General features: G+C 40.0%; 1 protein-coding gene across 5 annotated transcripts in view; it reads right to left on the bottom strand.

Moving 5' to 3' along the window:
* G3BP1 (G3BP stress granule assembly factor 1) overlaps window positions 1–21,618 on the bottom strand; it is a 111,729-nt gene that overhangs the window by 63,049 nt on the left and 27,062 nt on the right. Inside the window, exons 12-15 of one of the 5 annotated variants that reach the window (XR_013445567.1) lie at window positions 19,697–19,808; window positions 8,177–8,346; window positions 6,668–6,755; window positions 5,491–6,013 (exon numbers count right to left, since the gene is read on the bottom strand). Coding sequence is in view for 2 of the 5 variants with exons in the window: in XM_078066759.1 (XP_077922885.1) it covers window positions 19,602–19,808 (207 nt within the window). In the remaining 3 variants the exon portion in view is untranslated. The other 4 variants (XR_013445565.1, XR_013445566.1, XM_078066760.1 and 1 more) reach the window with 4 other exon arrangements.

Genomic DNA, 21,618 nt, shown 5'->3' with positions numbered 1-21,618 from the left:
GACATCTCAGAGACCCAAGGATTGATAATCAAGACAACTCCACCTCAATCCTCAGGTCTCAAGGCTAAGGACCACACCTGCCCCTCTCTGAGCCCTCTCGCTTCTATGCTTCAACACCCACCCCACTTACCCTCCACTGCCACCCAGAAATGGCCGCCATGGTTTTCCCATTATATTGCCAATATGCAATCTTTTTTACGGTTAAAAAAAAAAAAAGTAATAATCTCAAGAAGTAATATGCAGATAGACTGAGTATAAACAGATGCACTTTTTTCAAATGTCTATTTTTTTGGAGAGTCTCTTTGGAACTGCAAGTGGGTATGTATTTGGGAAGGTGGGGTCGGTGGGATGAAGTAGATTTATTCTATAATGGCTCTACAGAGTGAAGTTTTAAGAGGTGAAAGGGTAGTAATGAGGCTGCCGCAGCTCAGATATATACGGGTGGAAAGAAATAGTAATGTTTAGAAAGTCTGTTCATTATATTTTGACATTTCATATGCCACAAATAATGTGGGAAGCATGGGGAGATGACCCCATTATATTTTTATAAATCTTTTTGTTTTCCTTTTTGGTGCTTTGCTTAGCTTTAACATTTAGGAAAGTTAGACAAATATTTCTTTCCTTCTAACTCTGAAGTGCCAGAACTACCCCAGGTTAGCTAGGGCACTCCAGAAAAAAGGAGAGGGACTAGGAAATAAATTGTGAGGGGTGGGGGACCCTGCTGAAGGACACAGATGTTCACTGATGGAGGGTCTGCAACAGGGACTGCTAAAGACAGGAGCAGCCTCTGTCCTCTCTGCCAACAGCATCGTGCTTGAATGATGGCACCGCTGTCTGGGGCATGCTCCCTGCTGCAGCCCGTGACCGGTATACTGCGCTACGTTTCTTCCTTTGCACTTTAGTGTCTTGGCTTTGGATCAAAGTAGTGGTAGATGGTGGGACACGGCAGACAGTCGGTTTGTCCTGAGGCCTGGAGTTTCACAGGGGTCTTCAGAGTATCCCCAGTGTGGGGGAGAAGAGAAGGGAGACACTGGGACCCTAACTCTTCCCTCAAGCCCCTTCCCCGAGGGAAATTTCTCCCATTCCCTGTGGCACAATGGCTAATACCTCTAGAGGCCCAAAACACCAAGCCAAAAGACAAGGATCTAGAGTGATTTGGGTAAAGAAAATGCACTGTGCAGCCAAAAAAGGATTTGGCTTTGAGGCTTGAATGAAAAAATTGTTTACATCCAGGGTCAAGGTCAGTAAGTCATTGCCTTCCCTTCTCTTGGCGTGTGTAGACCAGAAAATTAAATTGTATTCTAGCCTTGGATGATGTGGGATAGAGCCCAGAATCCTGAGTGGGGCGCTCTCATCCACGACTATCTTTTTATCCTTTTGCCCACCACAAACCGTGTCTAAAGGAGGAAAAGGGAAACAGAGGGATCTGAATAAGTACCACCAGTTCAAGACTCGAGGATCAGTCTCAGAACTGCTATTAGCACGACATTCACTTTATTTAAGGGAGGAAATCCTCAATCCCTCAGTGGCGCGTGAGTCACTGGGGAGGCTATTTGCCCCTTTCACTAGCACTTTATTCACTTTAAGGGGAAAATCGTTATTTAATAAAAAAAGAAAAAATTAAAGAAGCCCTTTTCTCCAGTTTACTCATTACCAGACTAAATTCAGAATGTCTGAAATCGAGGTGATCCGGCAGCAAAGGCATTAGGCCTATGTCAGGGACTGAAGACAACACCAGTTGTTCCAAGACACTCTGCCTCCACTCGAACAGGAGCATCTGCAGATTTCAAACCGGGCTCCTTGTGTGAGGCGTCTGGAATCGCTCCGAAACAGAGAAATCGCTGGGGCATTTGCCCAACCTCTGCTGGGTCCCTGAACTTCTGCCACCATATTCAACTTGTGGGCCCACTGGGAGCTGCCAGGTCCAGTCAACAGTATCATCTTTTTGAGACACAGAAAGGAAAGGTCACTGAAATCTTTGCTCCAACTATTCCAGACTTGGTATTCCTCATGGAAAATAAATGTGAGTGAATACATTATAGTGGAAAAGCACCTGAATTTTAGTCCTACCACTAATGTGCGGGGGAACCTTAGGTAAATGATTTAGCTTTAGTTCCTCTACAAACACAATGGGGAGAGTGGTACAGATCTCTAACCCCTTCCAGCTCTAACTGTCCCGTGTGCTTGAACTATAGGAGGTTTACACAATGAAAAGTTTAATGTCACTTTAATTTCTGAACCCTCTAGATAGACGTGCACATATATATATATATATACACATGTACATGGACCTACCTTCTTTGGAACATTTACAGATTTTTCTTTTTGCTTTACTTTATCAAAGATGAGCAGTGGTGGGAAAAGAACATCATGATAAAGTCAAAAATACCATTGTGAATTAGAAATGGAGCATGCTCAAAGAGAAGGCATTATCATCAATGTATAATGTAGAAAGGATTTAGCAATAAATTACATGGATTTTATCATTATAAAAAAATCAAACTAGATAATTTAGGCCAAAAACATTTTTTAGGTGGCTCCAACAAATAGGACAATGCTTTCTTAATTTCCCTTTCAGTTTGTGCACAGAGGATATCACACTTTGGGACTACATATGCCAAATGTTATGGTAGGGGGAAAACTGATTGAGGTGTAATGAGTGGTTTACTGGTTTTCAAACTCTCTCCATGGCTAGACCAGTATTTACGCACGAAGGTAGAATTGGATACTGGTATAGAGCAGATGGTGAGTTCACCCACCTCCAAAACTACAGCTATTCCTAGGAGTCAGATTTAAGAAATATTAACTAAGCAGACAGATGATACCAATAACTTCTCACCTTAGCTTACAACTTAACTAGATTAGTTTCAAGAGCAGCCAAAATTAATGGCTCAGCTCTGCCACCCCCTGGTCCTTTCAAACATTCAAGAGTCCGCCTTGGCCAATGCTATATAGAGAGTGACCAAGGACAGGAGTGAATAGAAAGATGCAGAGTATGTGTGTGAGAGAGACAGAGAGAGAAAGATAAGAGAAGGTCATCTGATCCAAATTCTTACTTCTTCTAAGCTGTCAGTAAATAAGAAATGTATCCCTCTAAGAGGTCTATCAGTATTTTTCATAGACTATTTTTTCACACTAGGGAGAAAATAAATATGACAGGAGTTGGTTCCTTTCCTTCAAAGTACACATTAAAAAAAAAAAAGAGTACACATTGTTATGGGCATCATTAAAAAGAGACTGTGTTTTGTGAGGCTCCGTGATACTAGACTGCAGAGACCAGTGCCCCGGCTAGGCTGCTACCATCACGGATAAGTCGGTCTTTTGTGAAAATGAGACTCCTTAGTTAACTGCGGCACACTGAACTTGAAAGGAGCGGCGTTCTCATCATGTCTGCAGTAGCTGCCTCCTTAGTAGAAGCTGGCAAGAAAAGGGCTTGCTGTGGTACAATCTGTATGGGCTTGAGGACTGGGGCCGAGCTGAGACTGGCCACTCTTCCCCAGGCTGACTGAATACCAGCCCAGGGACGACGAGGAGCACTCTGGCAGCTCTCAGATTTATTCCACAAGCACCTTCTGTACGGCTGCCCGCCCTCCACCCCAACTCTGAAGAGGCAGGCAAGATTGGGTTTTCTCTATGGGCTGTGTTTCTCAGACGGACTAGAAAGCTTGCACTCTGAGGGGCTGGTAAGGTCTGCTGAGGAAGGTCGAATGGGCCTCTACCCTCTGATATAAAGCGTCTTTAATTCAAGAACCGACCAGACCAAAAATTAAGAACAAGCATGTTCTTAAAATATAATTTATCTTTTCGTCCTCCACTAAGCCCCTTCTCTCAGAAACCAACTCCAGAAATTTGAATTGAGAACCTTCCTATTTTCCTGCAGCTCTACAAAGACAGAAATAGGAGCTTATCCTGACCAAAGGAAGGAGTAAAAGAAATACGCCTTTTGTTTGAGCTGGCTTGTTTAACTACTTGTATCGGTGTAAGGAAAAGCCTATGTTGGAAAGGTTTTTGTTTCACAGTATCCTGAAATCCCAATGAATAAGGAGAATATCCTTGGGCAGGTTGAAATCCCAGCAGAAATAGAGAACTCTGAAAAATCCGCCGGGCCCAAGTAATCTAGAATCTTGAGGGCCCAGAATAGATGTTGCCGCTACCAAATTAGTATCCTGTTGCTTCCTTCAGGATCTCTCCAGCTGTAAAGACAGCAATGGCAGGAGATAGGTTTGTTCAAACGTGGGTGCTATTACACGCTGTTTTGATGGAGCTGTGTGGTTATTTAAAGCAATAATTAAGGTGCTTTATCATTCTTTAGAACAGCAAAATGAGTTCCAAAGTAGAAATTATTGCCCAATAATTTTTAGGATCATTAAGGCTTCTTCAGCTAGCATCCAGACCATCACTTCTCCCTCTTGTGCTCTCCCCCTACCTCCTCCCACTGCCTCCCTGCCAGCATATCCGGTCTCATCAGCTTGTGCATCTCATTTTGTGAAGCCAAACACTTCCAGAAGATGCTGGTTTATTTCTGAGGGTGTGGGGGGTGGAGGGGACGAGAATGGACATAGTAGCTCCTGTCTCGTTTGTTTTAAGGCTGCGATGTCCATTCTTCCTCTTGCCTGTGCAGTTTGAAATTTCACTGTTCTGGAAAATTTCCATTGGAACATTGGGTCGGAAAGTCAGAGTCTAGAGAATGGCAAGCCAAAAATATACCCTTCAAGAGCCCAGTGATAAAAATTATGTTCTACATAAGGCCATTAACCAGTTACAGAGCAGTACCAGCTAACTAACATGAGGACAAAAGACATTCGCTGTCTCATACAGACGCAAGCAAAATGGGTCTCCCATTCCTACACTTGCCCTGCTGCACAATTTCCTGCATGGCCTTGTTTTCGGCCTGCCTTTCTTCAGATTCCACTGTTTTCTTAAGCAACTTCAGAAACTCAGTATCCTTTTTAAACACACCTGCCTTCTGAGGTGGACAGAGTTCAACAGGAAGTGAGTCCTTGTTGTGGTGCTCCCTCAGGCTCATCATGGGAACACAGGGGCGCTACTTGGCCTTTCTTGGCCTGCTCACTACCCTGTAAAAAGAGGAAGTTGAAGGAGATTTTTCAAAGGCAAACCCTGGACACTTTGATGGGTTAAAGAAAAGGGTATATACCATGTGTTAGAGAAGATTCCACTATTTCCCCGTTTCAGTGTCAAGCTTGGAACCCCATCCCAGGCCTTTTGGTGGGCAGGTAGAGAGAGGTTAAGAAAGAGGAGAGTCTTGGCCTTCAAGGAGATTACAATCTTAATTGTTTTGTTCTGGTGGGGTTTTTTTGGCCATGAAAGGCAGCGCTGATGGACTTGCGTCTTAGATTGGCTTCTCACCTGAGAATCCCATCCAACACCAGGACAACATTCCACTCTGGTATTTTAACCTGTATGTCCTGGGAAGGCTGTAACCCATTTCCCATGGCAGTGGAGTTCTCTCTGCCAGAGCCCCTGGAAGAATCAAAGAGAAACACATCAGGGCAGGGCTTGTGAGACAGCCCTAGGGAGGTAACCCCAATGACTCCAAGTCCCCTCCCAGCCTGTTTCCCCATATATACAATTCAATCCTAACCAGAAACTTCCAGCAAGATTTAAGACAATTTTCCCCTATTTGTCCATTATGCTAGCTGCAGTTACAGGCAGAAAAAGCGGGACTGCTCCAGACCACTACAGAGATTCATCTAAACTCATATCATTAGCTAGGCTATACTAATAAAAAGAAAAAATATATATAGCAGGTGTGGCTGGACTTGGGTCAGCTCACTCCGTGCTGCACCCCCAAACAAAACCACACGCTGGCAATGATGTGTCTGAAATTGCTTCCACACTCCTGTAGCTCCAACAAACACTCCTTATAATCAGAAAACACTGCTCTTATCTTTCCCAACAAGGACATATTTATGCTTTGTATCGATGGAATCTCTTCAAAACGTTCATAGGTTGACATTATGACAAATGATGTTCACTCTCTCTTCATCTGGCCCTGGAATTAACGAGAATATTGCAGATTGAACTTTCTTCTTGTTTCCAAGGTTAAGAATTAATAGACATTTTTTTAAAAAGACAATTTTAGATTTCCCATAATAAAATAGAAACCACGCTGTAAACCAGTCGTTTCCTACCCTACTCTAGAATGGATACATGTGTGATGACACGACTACCGTGAAATGGTGATTCTACACTCTAGGTGGTTATTATATGGTCTCTGTACAATCCTTACGTATTTTCCCTTCCAGGCTTCAGCTCTCCTGTCTGTACAACAGAAGTGCTGAATTCGTTGAGCTTGAAGGGTTTCCCCAGCAGTGAAGTTTTCTTTTAAAGCCACTTCTCCAGTTGTCTTTTAGCTGCTGAAAAAAAGAAGAGCACTTCCCCCAGACTTAAGGGGGTCCCACTCTTCCTCTTACCCTCTCCAATTTCCTCTCTATACCCACTCATGGTTTTCCAGTACAGCAGAAAGGGCACTCGCTTCCAAGAAGGCAGAGATGCAACTACTACAGGCACGCAGTCAGCTTCTGTATGTATTTGGGGACAATAAAACCCACGACACAGGTCCACTGTCCGGATAAAATGACATAATACGTATGAACCCCACCCCCTCACTGTAAACAACGTATAAAGCATTGTAATGATCTCTTACCACGTCTTCCTCTGTTTGCCAGAAGAGGTCATCCAAGAGCTTGCTTTCAGAATTGAGGCTGGCTCCCCAAAAGCCCAATCCACCTGCCCTACAGAGCAGCCTATTCAGTGACATTTCAGGACCAGCCCCTCTGTGCTTACCTCAGAGCTTATACACACACTGAAAAGACCTAAATTCTAGCCCACTTATTAAGCATCTACATCCCTTTCACCCAGGTATCATTTGAATACCACCTACACAGAAAGCACATACAGCTCTGTAAACAGTTGTCACTTACACGTGGACTAGTAAAAGACTGTGAATGAACCCTGAATATCACAATACAGCTATTGATATACACCTACTATATATCAATTCTTAAATTACATAATTTAATTCCCCCAATGGCCCTGATCTTCCCAATTTATAGATGAGGAAACCGAAGCTCAGAAAGTTTATTTTATTAGCCCAAGTCAGTCTTGCCCAAGTTCAGATATGATTCTATGGACAACAGGAAGCTAAGTTTTGGAACGAGGCATGATAGGTGTTTACCTCTTCCACTTAACCTGTTTTTGATCTTCAACAAATTATTTGGCTGTGACCTTAGTCACCCCTCCCCTGTAAAAAGCTCTATCTTCCCAATATTGAGTATAAAATCAAGTGATTGATGTGGTAATTTACTCTGTCATTAAAAAAAGTATATAGGTGTTTATTAGTTCATTTTAACTTAAATGAATCTTATAACTGCTAAGAAATATGGACCCTTTTGCCTTGGTACATTCTACTTATACAAAAATTTACGCTCCTATAATCTCTTAAATGCCAAGGAATACTATCTTGTACTAGACTAGAAATCAAACTTCTTAAGAACCAAACAAGACAATCCATGGCCCCTTCTTCTCAGAACTTGGAGGTAGAACTTGGATATAAACAATATAAATCTCTCAGCCCACCTTAAAAGTTGAGAGCCTACTCATCTACTTTTGGGTGTATGAGGGATTTAGAGTTGATATGGGGCTATTTCCTGGCTGTAGAATTGTGGAATAGAATAAAATGAGTAAGCAACAAGGCAGGGTAGAATATATGCCATTTGGAGGATAGTGAGAAAACGCCGCTTTGTAGTCCTGCATGAGAGCACTGGGTGCCTGGAATGGCTTGGATTGGGCCAGCATCAAGACTAAGGACTCAACTTTTTCTGGAAGTCTTTCCTAAGTTCGGAATTCCTTTAAAACATCCACTCGACTAAGAACCTACTACAAACAATGCCAAAGCACAGGAACGAAAAGAAAAACACCATCCCTAACTAAAGATCTTACAACTTAGTGCAGTGAGATGTGATTGTGGATATGAATAACTCATCAAGGGGAGATACAGTGACAGAGGCACAGACAGAATTCAGAGAAACGGTGTCTCATAGGGACAATCCACGGTCTCATGGAGAACAGGGCATTTGAGCTAAGACTCTAAAACCAAAGGTTATTTTCCACAGCAGTTTGCTATCTGGAGTTATAGAACTGTGGTCTCACCCACCTTTCAAAGGGTTAACACAGGTAAACCACTTCCTTCAGGCAGGCATTCAGGTAAAGTGGGAGCATCTCTTCATACGAGATACCATTGTGACAAGAGTATTAAAAATGGCAGGCTGACCAATGTTCCAGTAAAGGAGGGCCTTCTAATGGTTCTTTACTCCCATCCAGGCTCTGGAAATAAAGTGGGAAAATGGAATTACAGAGAAATATATGGACATACCCCACAAAAAAATTATTCTAAGTAGAAACTGCAGCTTGTCTCCAAGTCCTTTTGTTCCTGACTTAATCCCCTGGGTAACTGGATGTGTCCTAATTAGCCAGACAGGAGCTCATGGGACAAGGCCTCTGCTTACATTTTCTCGGTCCCACTTGGCTTCATGTACGTCTCTTCAGCTGTATCCAGAAGCTACAGCAGTGACACCAGGAAGGTCTTAGCTACCTCTGAGGACCAGGGCACCCCTTCTGTGCAGCTCTGGATGCTGCTGAGGAAAGGGGCACTCTGAATGGACCCTACTTAGTGACCTCAAGTCAGATCCAGTGAGTCTCCCGGTAGCTGCGACAGACTCGCCTTTAGATGACTTTGTGCAATGTCCCAGCCTGGAGAAAGCAGTTCAGCCTTTCAAGGTTTGAGTTACAAGTGGAAGCTCAGGGAACAAGTCTCAAAACTTAAGTGTCAGTCGGGACTAGAATATGTATGCTCCTTCCAGTCTATCAGCTTTGTTTTTAACATCCCTTGCACCTGCCTATTAAATCTATTATGGCAAGGCAGTATGCCTTAAAAGCAGGGCATCCGAATAAAACACAGCCTCTTTTCTTTCAGTATAGGAGGGGATGATACAAGTGCAGAAAATATTAGCAGAGAAAGGAGGGTGCCATGGAGCAGGCAGAAAATAAACCACGGGACATTTCAAGGCTTATGGGCCATTTGAGCAGCAGTACCCTAAGGAGGAGGCTTTGATGGATGGGGAGAGTATTCCAGCGAAAGGAACACCGTGAGTAAAAATTTGGAGGTAAAAAACAAGGGGCATATACAAGGTACAGTGATTATCTGTTTGGCTAAGTGTAATGAATGCTAGGCATGTTTGGAAAGATGGATTTGAAGTACATCTAACCCCTTAAATATAGAAGAAGGGATCAGGACTCTGGAACATGGCAGTTCTCAAAGACCAGTCAACACAGTATTCCCTTCACGGGCAGAGCAGCTCATTCTATCTTCTTCCCATGAGCTGACACTTCCAGCCTAATTCAGATTTCCCTGTACTTATTTTGGGAGAACTTATCTTTTCCTTCATCTAAGAAGCAGATACGATACCTACTAGAAATTCACATCTTCACGGGCATCAATTCAACCCAAGTATTAAGCATTTAGTTGTGCTAGGTAGGCACTAGAAAGGGGATAACAGAGGTATGGTAAAGTCATGGTTCTACAGTAAGCTCACTATTCTACAGTGATTCTAAAGTTACTTCTAGAGTTTATCTTTGTCAACTATCAAGCCAATACTTAATACAATGCACATGTTTCTAAAGGAGAGCTTGTGGTCCAAATACTATTACCTTTTGTGATCTGAAATATTAAACAGAGCTGACCTAGAAGGAAAATACAGTCTAGCATGTTCTTTTTATTTCTTAGCTGCATCTGAAATGACTCCTCCCAACCTCTATAGAGAGAACTTCCCTATTCAAACCATGAGATCATGTCCACAAGTAAAAAGGGTATGGCGGGGCAGGGGAGAAGCCAAATATGAATAGAAAAAAATAAAGACAAAATGTCACTGGTTTTTAATCAAGTCATTGCTACTGGAAGTATGTAAATAGTTGTTGTTGTTGTTTTCTCAGAACAATTTACCTTTCTTAGGCAAATTCTTTAGAAAGAATACTGTGGGACAATAGGTATTACCTACCCTGTAAATGAAAGACTTCCCCAACTCTTGTTTAAAAGTAGTACTTAAGTATCAAATAAGCCATTTGCTAAACCCAATTGTTTCCATATTAGGTGTATTTCTACCTCATTTAAAGGTGTACCATGCTCAATATGCCTGAATGGCATGTAAAAAGCTAAAAAATTGATGTTCCCACAACGCACTTCAGAACACTTAAAATTCATATTTCATAGTTTCATGGTCCAATCTTCCATGACTTAATCCACTGTAATATTTTCAGCACTAATGACAGTTAAAATGAGATGAGTGTAAATTCCCATAGGTGCACCCTGCTAGTTAGTATATTGGGCACAGATAAAATGACTACCTACAGGAAAAAAAAAAGCTAAGCAGCCAAGTTCTACTTCCAAAACTAAAATACAGCAGGTACCGCAGAGGCCTCCAAATAAGTTTTAAAAGCTGGACACATGTCGTCAACTGCTGTCATTAGACTTGAAATGTACAAAGTGAACCACAAAGTGCCCAAGACAAAACCCTTAACACTTCTAAGCTCTCTAGGTAAGAACAAGACTGCCAAAGGATGTCCATGTCTCATTGTGTAGATCAGCATCACAACTGACCTGTTGACTAAAATCACTTTATCTAGAACGGATTAAATTATTGCAATGTAAATAGCTAGCATCATCTTGCGTTAAGAGCGGTTGGTGCCTGACTGGGAAGGACAGTGAGTGCTCACTTTCTAAGTATTCAAACATACTAAAGGGCTTCCAAATCACAATCTTTGGTCCTCTCAAGATAGGCCATTTCCAGAGACCTCATTCTCAAACTTGACTGGCCCAGGGAACCCATAGGAGGAGAATGAATTACCTTGCAGCCATAACTGTTGTAAACATGCTGGAGCCATACTTGGAAAATGGGGACAAACAGGACTACTAGTGATTTCCAATTCACAGCTAAGGCAACATTAATGAAAAAGCAGTATTAGACTGATTTAAAACATTCTAAAGGAGTTATAACATTATCAAATAAAGGCTCAGTCACTGGGGAAAAGGGTATTTTATTTACATAATTTATCTTAGACTTAGTAACCTTCTTTTTGCTCAAGATTCATCCACTAAGATAGGCCAATTTCTGCCAAAAGAACCAGAGTGTGCACTCTCAAGGGTCATACCCCAACCTTGCCAAAGCAAATGACTTCTGCCTAACTGGAAGTCATCTCCAAAGGACTTGCCCTTAGATTTTCCCCATTTCACGCATTTAGATATTTGCACAACAGACCTACCCTTTGTCTTAAAAGTTGCCTGATTTGATATTTAGACAGAAGAGCAAACCCCATGTTATTTTTCTGCAAATGACTTTACACTTCCTTTTTTCCAAAAAGGAACTTAAGTATGTCATGACATACAAGGAGTAAAAGTGTTAATTTTCAACAGGTCCAGGGGATGTTACCTTGAAACCTCACAATTTGGTTCATTAAACTTTAACTACTCAAAAAAGTATTTTAACCCCGAAGAACAGGCACTGTGTAATTCTTCAGGTCACAATGCCAGCATTGGCCATGGAGTCTGTTACAGGTAAGACAACTACAAGTTACAATTCCAACTGTGATTCCAATACTTTCGGGAGATGTAAAAAAATATGCTGGGCTATTGGGCAGGGTGAGTTAAACTACAAAGTGCTTCATCACCCATAGTGGAAGAGGTTCAAGATGATTCATACTTCCACGTAAAAGACTACAAAAGTCACAAGCCCACATAAAAGCAACTGACAGCTAGCCAAAGTAGAAGAGATTTAGAAGGATCCTGGGGACATCTTCAACAATTAATTGGCCTGGAAAATTGGGTCAGAATTACTCACAAAGCTCCTCATCCTTTCCCAGAAGAAAATGTGATAGTATGTCTTTTATATGGAAATTTCTTTGTATATATGTATAAACTTGGTATGGCCTTAATGCTGCAGTTAAGGATTTGTTTGGCTACCACCTTAAGCAGCGTGTTAAGCAATCGCTTCCTTAATGTAACATTTTTACTTCTTATGACTCTTAACCTGAAACAACCAATTCCCTTTTACCCGTCAACTCTTCCCCCTTTTTTGCATGAAGTCATAAAAGTTATGGCAGTTATTTTTTGGCTTATAAAAAAAATCTATTTCTGCAGTTTGAAGATGTAATGTAAAATTTCTGTGATACATGTATATAAAAATATATTTGTTGAACCATCCATATACACATATCCATGCTGATTCCAATGGAAAAAAATTAAAGTTTTCTGAAATTTTCTCTGTGGTTAACTCCTAGTTGTTACTGTTTAACCAACTTTGTATGTGAAAAAACTTCTGCAGTACTGTGATTACCTCAGAGAGGAACCTACAATGAACCTGGAAAACATCATTTCACTTAAGACAAGACTTTATGTTGGTTCATTCAAGAAATATTTATTGATACGTACTATGGGAGATACAAAGATGACTCCGACACAGATCCTGCCCATAAGGAGCTTACAGTCTAGTAGGGAAGATAGAACACATACATGGGATACATGGTCAGAGCTATGTTTCAGTAAGATGAATCTAATATTGTGTATAAGGTAGCCTGGGGGTCAGAACAGGTAAAGGAAGTTGAGAGGCCATTGAGATTATCTGAGTGAGGAGAAAAGAGATGTGAAAGACTTGAGGTAGCACTGACAGGACTTTGCTGGAGTAAGAAAAAAAGCAGCAGAGGATTTAGACTTGTGGTATGGGTGATGACATGAACTCAGAGAACAATGGACTCGGTTTGTGTAAAGAAATGAAAGTTGGCACATAAAATCCTTCTGCATAGAACAAAGTGTCTGGGATATACGGGGCACAGAAAAAAATGGCCTATCACCCAGACTAAGGATGGAAGTACCTCTGAATGACCAGTGACTTCCTCCCTCCTCTGCCCACCCCTCAAATTTCCCCAACAAATCCCTCCACTATGAATTGTCACAGTGCCTACAATTTATTAAGTCCTATCTCAGGCATGCCTCACTTGTGAGAATGAAAACAAATACATTAATTTATTCAACCCAGTGAGTCATCTTTTAAGGACTCTCTTCATGGAAGTCACTGTACCTTCTGGGGAAATGCAGGGATAATCCCCCAGTCCTTTGCCTCTAGGAGCTTATGGTCTAATAAGGTAGTAAAACAGATACAGATCATTCTAATTGTAGGTTGAAGGGGTAAATTATGAGCTACGAGAAATGTATAAAGTGCTCTATGAACACGTATTTTTAAAAATGAAGGATGGGACAGAATCTCAAACAGGAAGGACAATGTAGAAGGGAACTAGACAAGAATTTGCTCCCCACTTCAAATTCTGGCCAAATCAACCCCGAAAAGGGAGCTCCCCACTCCTGTTGCAAATCTTTTCTCTTAGGGAAAAGAAAAATGCTCTTGCACTGGGTCTTGAAAAAAGTAATTTTGATGGCAAGAGATTTGGGGAAGGGGGGGTATAGATGCAAGTCTATCTTCAGGGAAGAAAGAAGGCACTTGAAGCCACAAAATCAGCAATGTCAGGCTTATTAGAAAAATCCTAAGCAGTTTAGCATGGCTGGAGCATCATCTCCATGAAGAATGGGAGAAATCACTGGAAAGGAAGATTAGGACCCTGATATAAACATGGCGCTGCCAGGCACTGAACAGGGTACATGCCTAAGACCAAATTGCTGCCCCTTAGGAGCTTACAGTTATAACAATACAAGGTGGGAAAAGCACCACAATGTACAGAATGCAAAATGCTGAAGGATTTAGGAGAAAATTACAGCTGAGTTTCAGCTATTAACACACTAGGATACCCAATAGCTTTCTGACAGCTAGTAGTAAACCCATCCCTGAGGGGAGCATAAGGTAATGTCCTTAGACAACAGGCCCTGGTAGAACTGGGCATTAAGACAAGAGAAAAACTGGGTATGAAAACTGAGCTATAGAAGCAACTGAACAAGCATATAAAATGTGGCTCCATCCCTTTTCTCCCCACATCCTGACCTTTAACAGTTCTGGCTTCCTACAGTGAACCTAGGGCAGAGTGGTGACCCTGACGGTGCTCCATGTTACTTCTACAAGCCAATATGGGACTCTGTGCTAATAATCCATTCCCTGAGCCATCTCTCTTTTGAAAGATGAAGGGGATGTACAAACTCTTTAGTCCTTTCCAGCACTAGCATTCTATGATTCAAAGAATTCTAGGACTCTCTCCTGCCTCTTATGGTTAATAATCAGAATGGGAAGAAAAACTTTCAATATTCTGATGTTTCTCACTTAGAATTATGATTTTTTTCCATATACATCACAAATGATTGCTATCCCATCAGCTAAGTTCCATCTCCATCCTTTCTTCAAAATCTAACATCTACCTGTATAAACTTATTTGTAACATGATGTGTTCTACATAATCTACTTAAGCATACACTGAATCTTTAAAGAAAGGAAGACCTGTTCTTCTCCCCTAACTTCTTTATGCCAGTTTTTTAGTATAGTGTCTTCATTTAAAAGGGCCAAATCAGTGTATATACACTTCATAAAAACATTTCAGAATTTAAACCAAATCCAAAATCCAACAGGTGACATCAAAGCTTGGGGAAAAATCAGTAACTAAGGTGGTTAATTACAGCAATAGTTAAAACTTGTTTACATCCAGAATAAGATATAATCATCTAATTACTACCAAAAACACAGGCAAACTTCCCATAAGCAGGGTTCTGAAAAATAAATATTTGTTAAATTCAACAGTGAATTTTTGGTAAAAATCCCTTAATTTGCTTTCTTAAAAGATGAAGACACACTGGATGGCTGTAAGTCCCTTAGGGATCTGTGACACTGGCCATATTCCAAAGTACTCAACGTGTACAGATTTCTGTAATTGGCCAGGTCACATGGTCTATGGAAGTAACTGTGGAACTGATTTCCAATACTATTTTAGTTCCCTACAAGAGAACGTCTTGTAGGGAACTAAAAAACAAAACAAAACAAAACAAAAAAAAAAACTACCAGGTTCAAGGGGAAACTAGAGAAGCAGAGACTGTCCAAGGTTTTCAAAGCAAGTCATATAATCAGAAAGTGAACAAGCTTAATTCTAAGCCAATATATAAATATAATCAAAACCAAAACCATGGGCTTTTTAGACCACTGCTAATCAACTTTTTACTCATTCTGGCCATAATGAGACTGTTTTATGAAAGCATGAGCAAAGCAGACTAATTTCAGCATTATCCTGAGCTAGCTACATATCCACTAAGAAGTAAATAAGTTTTATCTCACATGTGCTACCATTTCTCTTTTAATATAGTCTCCTAAGAGTTCACAAGCCTACCTATGGTCCCCAGAACCTCAGTATCACAGTAAACAAATACAAATCCCAAAAGGTATTACTACCTTAAAACCAGAAATCTTTACTGATCTACTGCCACATGGCGATTACTTGATCAGCAACTTCCCACACAAAATGTTGCTAAGTTTCTAACACATTCTTTCAGATTTCTAAAACATTTGTGTAAGACTATATCTAATTGTCCACTGCCCATCTGTGGTATGGCAAGCGGTTATCTAAAATCCCATATTCAAATAAATGTTGAAGTTATTTTTTTTTTCACAAGGTTTAAAACTGCTGAACAAAAGGGTCAATCATCTCATTTGTATGCAGTTCCTGCAGAGATTCTTTTAAGTAGCACGAAAATAAAACTTCAATAAGTTATCTTTAGATCAGTAGATTTGACAAATGCAACCATTTACTTAAAAGGAATAAGCCACTCAGCATAAACAATGGTCTATAAATTTAAACCTCATAAAGATTTCCATATAGATTCTAACAAATTGTTTTCTATAAAGTGCCACGTTTCCGACTAAATTATTAAACTCTACAAGGGTTTTCAAATAAAGGGATGAAGAAAAGTATCAAAGGATGGTAGTTATAAGCAGAAAACACCACTGCTATAAACCCACCTGCATTAAGTATTATAAAAATATTGTTACCTTCTACATCCAGATTTCAAGGTTGTACTACATGTATTAAAAAACCAGATGAGAAAATACCCGAAGAACAAGTCATTGTTACTGTGTTACCACAGTCTATACAAATCAAAAGGAGCCCTGCAAAATCAGTGTTTCCTTATCTTGTTTACCTTAAAGGAAATGGAGAAGAGTAATGTTAACCTTTCTCTGAATGTTTTACAGACTCCGGTCTCTGTACTGTAGTAACTTACTATGGTCATGTCCTATTTTTCAGCGTATCACTCAAATGTAAATACGTAGGCATTAGAGCTCTAGAGAAAAAGCATCAATTTTGGAAGCCAATCTGCTCTTACTACATGGATGACTTAGAGACCTAAAATTTAACTGCTCTGATTCAATTTCTTCTTCATCTATTACTTTGGGAAAAATAGCACCTAATCCACAGGGTAATTGTGAAAATTAGTTTTCTAACCTAAAACCAAAGTGCAGTTCAACCAATACTGTGGTAGTAACCTACCCACCACCCAAAGCCAATTAATGATTTTTGGATTACCCATTTCACTACTTCCCGCAATAGCTCAAAAAGTTGAGAACATAGGAATACACAAGTAAATGGGCGCCCAGCCTCACCACAAAAGAACACAATGTATTTTTGTAAGGCCCAAGATCTTAAAAGAGGAAGACCCATTGAACCAAACTAATCTTACTTAGCTAAAATACTCATGGGTGAAGTTTAAAGCTCAGGAGAAAAGAACTGTATATTGGGCCATTCTTACAGATGAAAAGTTGCATTTTAAAACCCGAAAAGGTTGAATGTGATGACCTTATGCTGCCTATACAAAATCTTGCCCTAACCTATTTTCACTTTCTACCTGTGTGAATATATACTATCTAGGGTGTCATGTTTATTCTAACAGCAGTAACGTAAACAATGATACTGGGATTCTTCATAGTGTTAACCATGATGCCAAATCTGACATATAAAGTCCAATGCTATTTCAAACTCCACAATCATCCCATTCTGATGACCTGAAATTACTGAAGCAACCCTTTTGTTTTCTAAGCTTATGCAACAAGTTGCAAGAAGCATCTAGCATATTGTTACTACCTCTCCAAATAGTTCTTTAAAAATCACACATGGGGGGACGCCTGGGTGGCTCAGTTGGTTAAGCGACTGCCTTCGGCTCAGATCATGATCCTGGAGTCCTGGGATCGAGTCCCACATCCGGCTCCCTGCTGAGCAGGGAGTCTGCTTCTGACCCTCCCCTCTCTCATGTGCGCGCTCTCTTTCTCTCTCAAATAAATAAAATAAAATAAAAAAATCACACATGGGTACAAAGGAAAGTCCCTGCAGATGTTACTATTAATTCCTGAAAGAGATTTCTATTTGCTAATTCATTTATCTGAGGCTATTTTTCAAAGGATTGAGTCTTTACTCCAGTTGTCCTCACCCACCCCTCCCCTCCATCCTCCATGTATTATAGGGAATGAGGAATATCCATGATCTCAATGGCGTTTGCTTTATTTTTATAGACCATTTGACATTGTTGGCCCTACCCACTAAATACAAGATGTGGTGTCTCCTCTTCCCTCCTCCCCAAGTCTCACCCATTTCCAAATGTCCTCTAGGATGTATTAACAGCCTGGGTTGAGAATCACGGCATCCAGTTGGTGCCCTTAAACTACTGAGTAGGAAAAATGCCTAGTGAAATGTATGGATTAACATTTACTTGTGAAAAATGATTTCTAGGTTATCCATAATTTATGACCTTACAGTTACTACAACTTAATATTTTTTTTCAAAAACAACTCCAGCTAAGTTTTTTTATTTTCACCACAGGCTTAATATAAGCTACAAAAGTACAAGTTGAAGGTCTTCCAATTATCACTGGCCTGGGCCAAATGAAGTGGTTACCAAATAGTTATTTAAGCTGACCCAAAAACAGCCATGTGACTCAGTTACATTTCTTTATGAAGGAGATGTTGCCAATTTTCAAATATTTCAGGTACGGAGGACCGATAATATCGAACTTCATTTTAAGACTACACCCTTCAGCAATCCTTGAGTTTCCCAGTAACAGCAAAACAAACATTCCTATTCCTACTCATATACTATCCTCAAACAGTCCTAATGATGAACACTGTTAAGAAAATAAATAAGTTAAATTTGACAACCTCGTTGCCCTTCAATTAGTATGACAACTTATCACACAAAGGCTTGCTTCACAAATGTGTAAACAAAACCTTCACCCATCTCACACACGGCACTCAAAAAATTAACATACTATGTAAAACGAATATTAGTCTATACTGCCAGATTAAATTTTCTTCCAGAAATATTTTAATAAAAATTGGCCATTTCCAAGAAACACCCACTGCATGCCCATCAATAAAAGAAAACCATAACAAAATAGAAAATTTACCATATGGCTATGATTTAAAGAAAAAAAAACGGGCAGACACTCAAGCACAAAGTCCAATATTAAAGTCATATTCCTTTTTATGGGCTATGATTAGGATTCTGAATATTTACCGAAATAAAACTTAATACAAATGCTGGACTACTTAGGTCAAAGGACCTCTCATAGAAGCGTATCTGTCCTTAAAGGCATTCCAGTTTGAGACTCAATTTTAAGAATAAGGCGTAACAAATCAACAGAAGACATACCAGGTGAAAGAGGGATTCTTCAATTCCCAACATACTCTACACCTGATAAAACAAATCTAGACTTTTTTTTTTTCTTTAAACAACTGCCAAGGCTGGAATCAAAGATAAATAGAAGGCACAACAGTTTTGCTCTGGTTTTGTGTTATTTGGATTTTGGGGTTTCTTTGTTTTTGGGGTTTTTGTTTTTTTTTACAAATACAAATTAAACATGAAAAAACTACTTCAAAAGAAATCTAGATCAGTTGCATTCTAGACATTTAAAACCTTTCTCACAATTTAAATGGTAAAAACAGGTTTATAATTGTTTTGTGATCACATATCAAAAGAAAAAAAAAAAATTCTACTAACACCTTTTATTTTTTTAACCATACCAGCAAGAATCAAAACTGTCAATTTTTCCAATGGCAATTTCTACACACCAGAAGGTAGTCATGACTCTCAAAGAAGAAACAATTTGGATTTTTCCTGCCTTCAAAATGTTTATCAAATCCTGTGTTTCTCACAGGCTTTTGAAACACATAGAAAATAAGAAATATTCCAATGAATGAAACATACCAAATGTCAGTAATAAGCAAGACACATTCCTTTGGGGAAACGGCTGTTAAAAAAAATCCAGTCTGTATATGCAAAAGTAAAGCAAGGAAATTCAGTCTTTTTCTCTTCTTTAAAAATCTGTTTTTCCTAAAATATCATTCCACAAAATTGGAAGTGAAGGACTAAAAGGTGAGGAGAGGGAAGGGCGGGAAAGGGAGCACACATAATTAACACAAAAAGTAAAATTGTACAAACTTAAGCAGTTTATAATAGACTACGGTCAAACTCCAGGATACCAAACGCTGGTGTAAGAAATTCACCATTCTGCAGGAGCTAGGAGATTTGTACTGCTGCGTGAAGATCAACTGAAGAGCAATTCACTGCCTTGGAGCAATTCCCCTTCCCACTCCAAATCCTGGTTTCTGCACCATGCCTCCACGGGGAGGGCCTCTCATTCCACCACCCAGCCCACCTCGAGGGCCTCCAGGTCCCCGCAGGCGGTTATCTCGACGGTCCCCTTCCCGGGCAGCTCGGGTCTTCTTCTCTTCCACATTCAGACGGACCTCACCTCTGAACATGATGGGCTGCAGGAATCAAGGTAAGCAGACTTACACAGTGCTTATGTGCTTATGGGCTTCCAACTACCAAATATCAAGAAAGCTATTACGAAGAACCAGCAGCTTACAAATCAGCTACGTTCTCAGTTCAGTTTTTATTTCCAACTCAGAACACGTAATTCTCCCAATTAACAAATACGTGCAAAGGTGGGAGGAGTTAGGTATGCAAGCTAGTTCAAAAAAAGACAATTTACAACACAGCAGCACAAGTAACTCTCGTACTTCTTAGAGCAAATCTTACTTTCCCATAAAATTACATTATTGAATATAAATAAGAATTGCCACCTTCCCCATGGATTTGAAGGCTTAGAATAATCTTCCATCATCACCTAATGTGGAAAGACTGTGCTGCACATTATTTATGCAAAGTACATATCCATCTCAAAAACATCATTAATTCCAACTAAATAAAACTGTAACAAAATGCTATTTGCCTTAACAAACTTTTGGGAAATACTGAAGATAATAAAGATAACAGAGCTCAGCAAAGAAAAAAAGATATATCCTATGTCTTGGGCCTGCCTTTTAGCCCAACAGATCTAAAGTAGAAAATAAAGGGTTACTCGAGATTACAATGAATTCAATTTATGCTCCTCACTGGCACGCACTGGTTTTCTAAGTGACATATTTTTTAAAAGTAAATATCTAACAGTGCTTACTATGGAGAGAAGTGTTCTGTATACTTCACACCTATTATCTCATTTAACATTCACAACCGTATGAGGGCTGTCATTACACCTACTTGAGAGACCAGCAAACCAAGGGCCAGAAGGTTAAGGAACTAACCCACAGGTCACAACATAATGAACAATGGAAGCAGAATGTAAATGAAGGCATCCTGACAGGCAAGTATACACTTTAAACCACAGGCGCCCCAGAAAGGCCTCTTTAGAACTCTAACTGTAACATATTTAAAATTTTGATTAGGGGTGCCTGGGTGGCTCAGTCAGTTAAGCATCTGCCTTCTGCTCAGGTCATGATCGTGGTGTCCTGGGATTGAGCCCTGCATCAGGCTCCCTACTCAATGGGGAGCCTGCTTCTCCCTCTCCCCTCCCCCTGCACTCTCCTCTCTCCCACTCCCGCTCTCTCTAATAAATAAAATCTTTAAAAAAACAAAAATAAAAAATAAAATTCTGATTAAATGCATATTTGTATTTATACATTCATAAGTACATTAACACTAAAATATTAAAAATCTGTTTAACATGTTAATATTCACACTATATAAACCTCTTCACACACATTAATCTGAAGCCCTGTTCCAGGCAATATTCTACATACAATGAAAAAAAAAAGACCATATTAAAGTCTGAAAGATAAGGAGAGAGAGGTTGGGGCTGGGTATGTTTTAAAAGGTAGTAACTGAAGACATCTCTGAGGAGTTATCACAAGGGTAGAAGTAATTTGAATGAGAAAAATGTACCAAACATATAGCTCCTTTCTGAGGAAATTTTATTTCAAAATATTCTTAAGCATAAAGATGCCACAGCTTATCCAGGTGCATTAAATGAAACAAACTCCTTACCTTGAACAATTAAGAAGCCAGTTATCAGGTCTGACCTCTTTTGGCCCACTGGGAATATCAGACCCTCTAAGGATCAATTCAAGTCTGCACCAAAAAGGCTGGCCACTGGATCTTTTTTGCATGCTGAATGATGGATTTATGCACAAAGCCTATGCGACATTTCTAGGTTCAGTATTCTGTGGCTATGCTAAGATAAGCCACTGTCCTCTCCTCATTTCTAAGTCTTTTGCAGGAGATGCTTCATAAAAACAG

The sequence above is a fragment of the Halichoerus grypus genome, chromosome 2 (genome assembly GCF_964656455.1).
Source record: "Halichoerus grypus chromosome 2, mHalGry1.hap1.1, whole genome shotgun sequence".
Lineage (NCBI taxonomy): Eukaryota > Metazoa > Chordata > Mammalia > Carnivora > Phocidae > Halichoerus > Halichoerus grypus.
The sequence above is the reverse complement of the archived record's forward strand: the minus strand, read 5'-3'. Positions and strand labels throughout refer to the sequence as shown.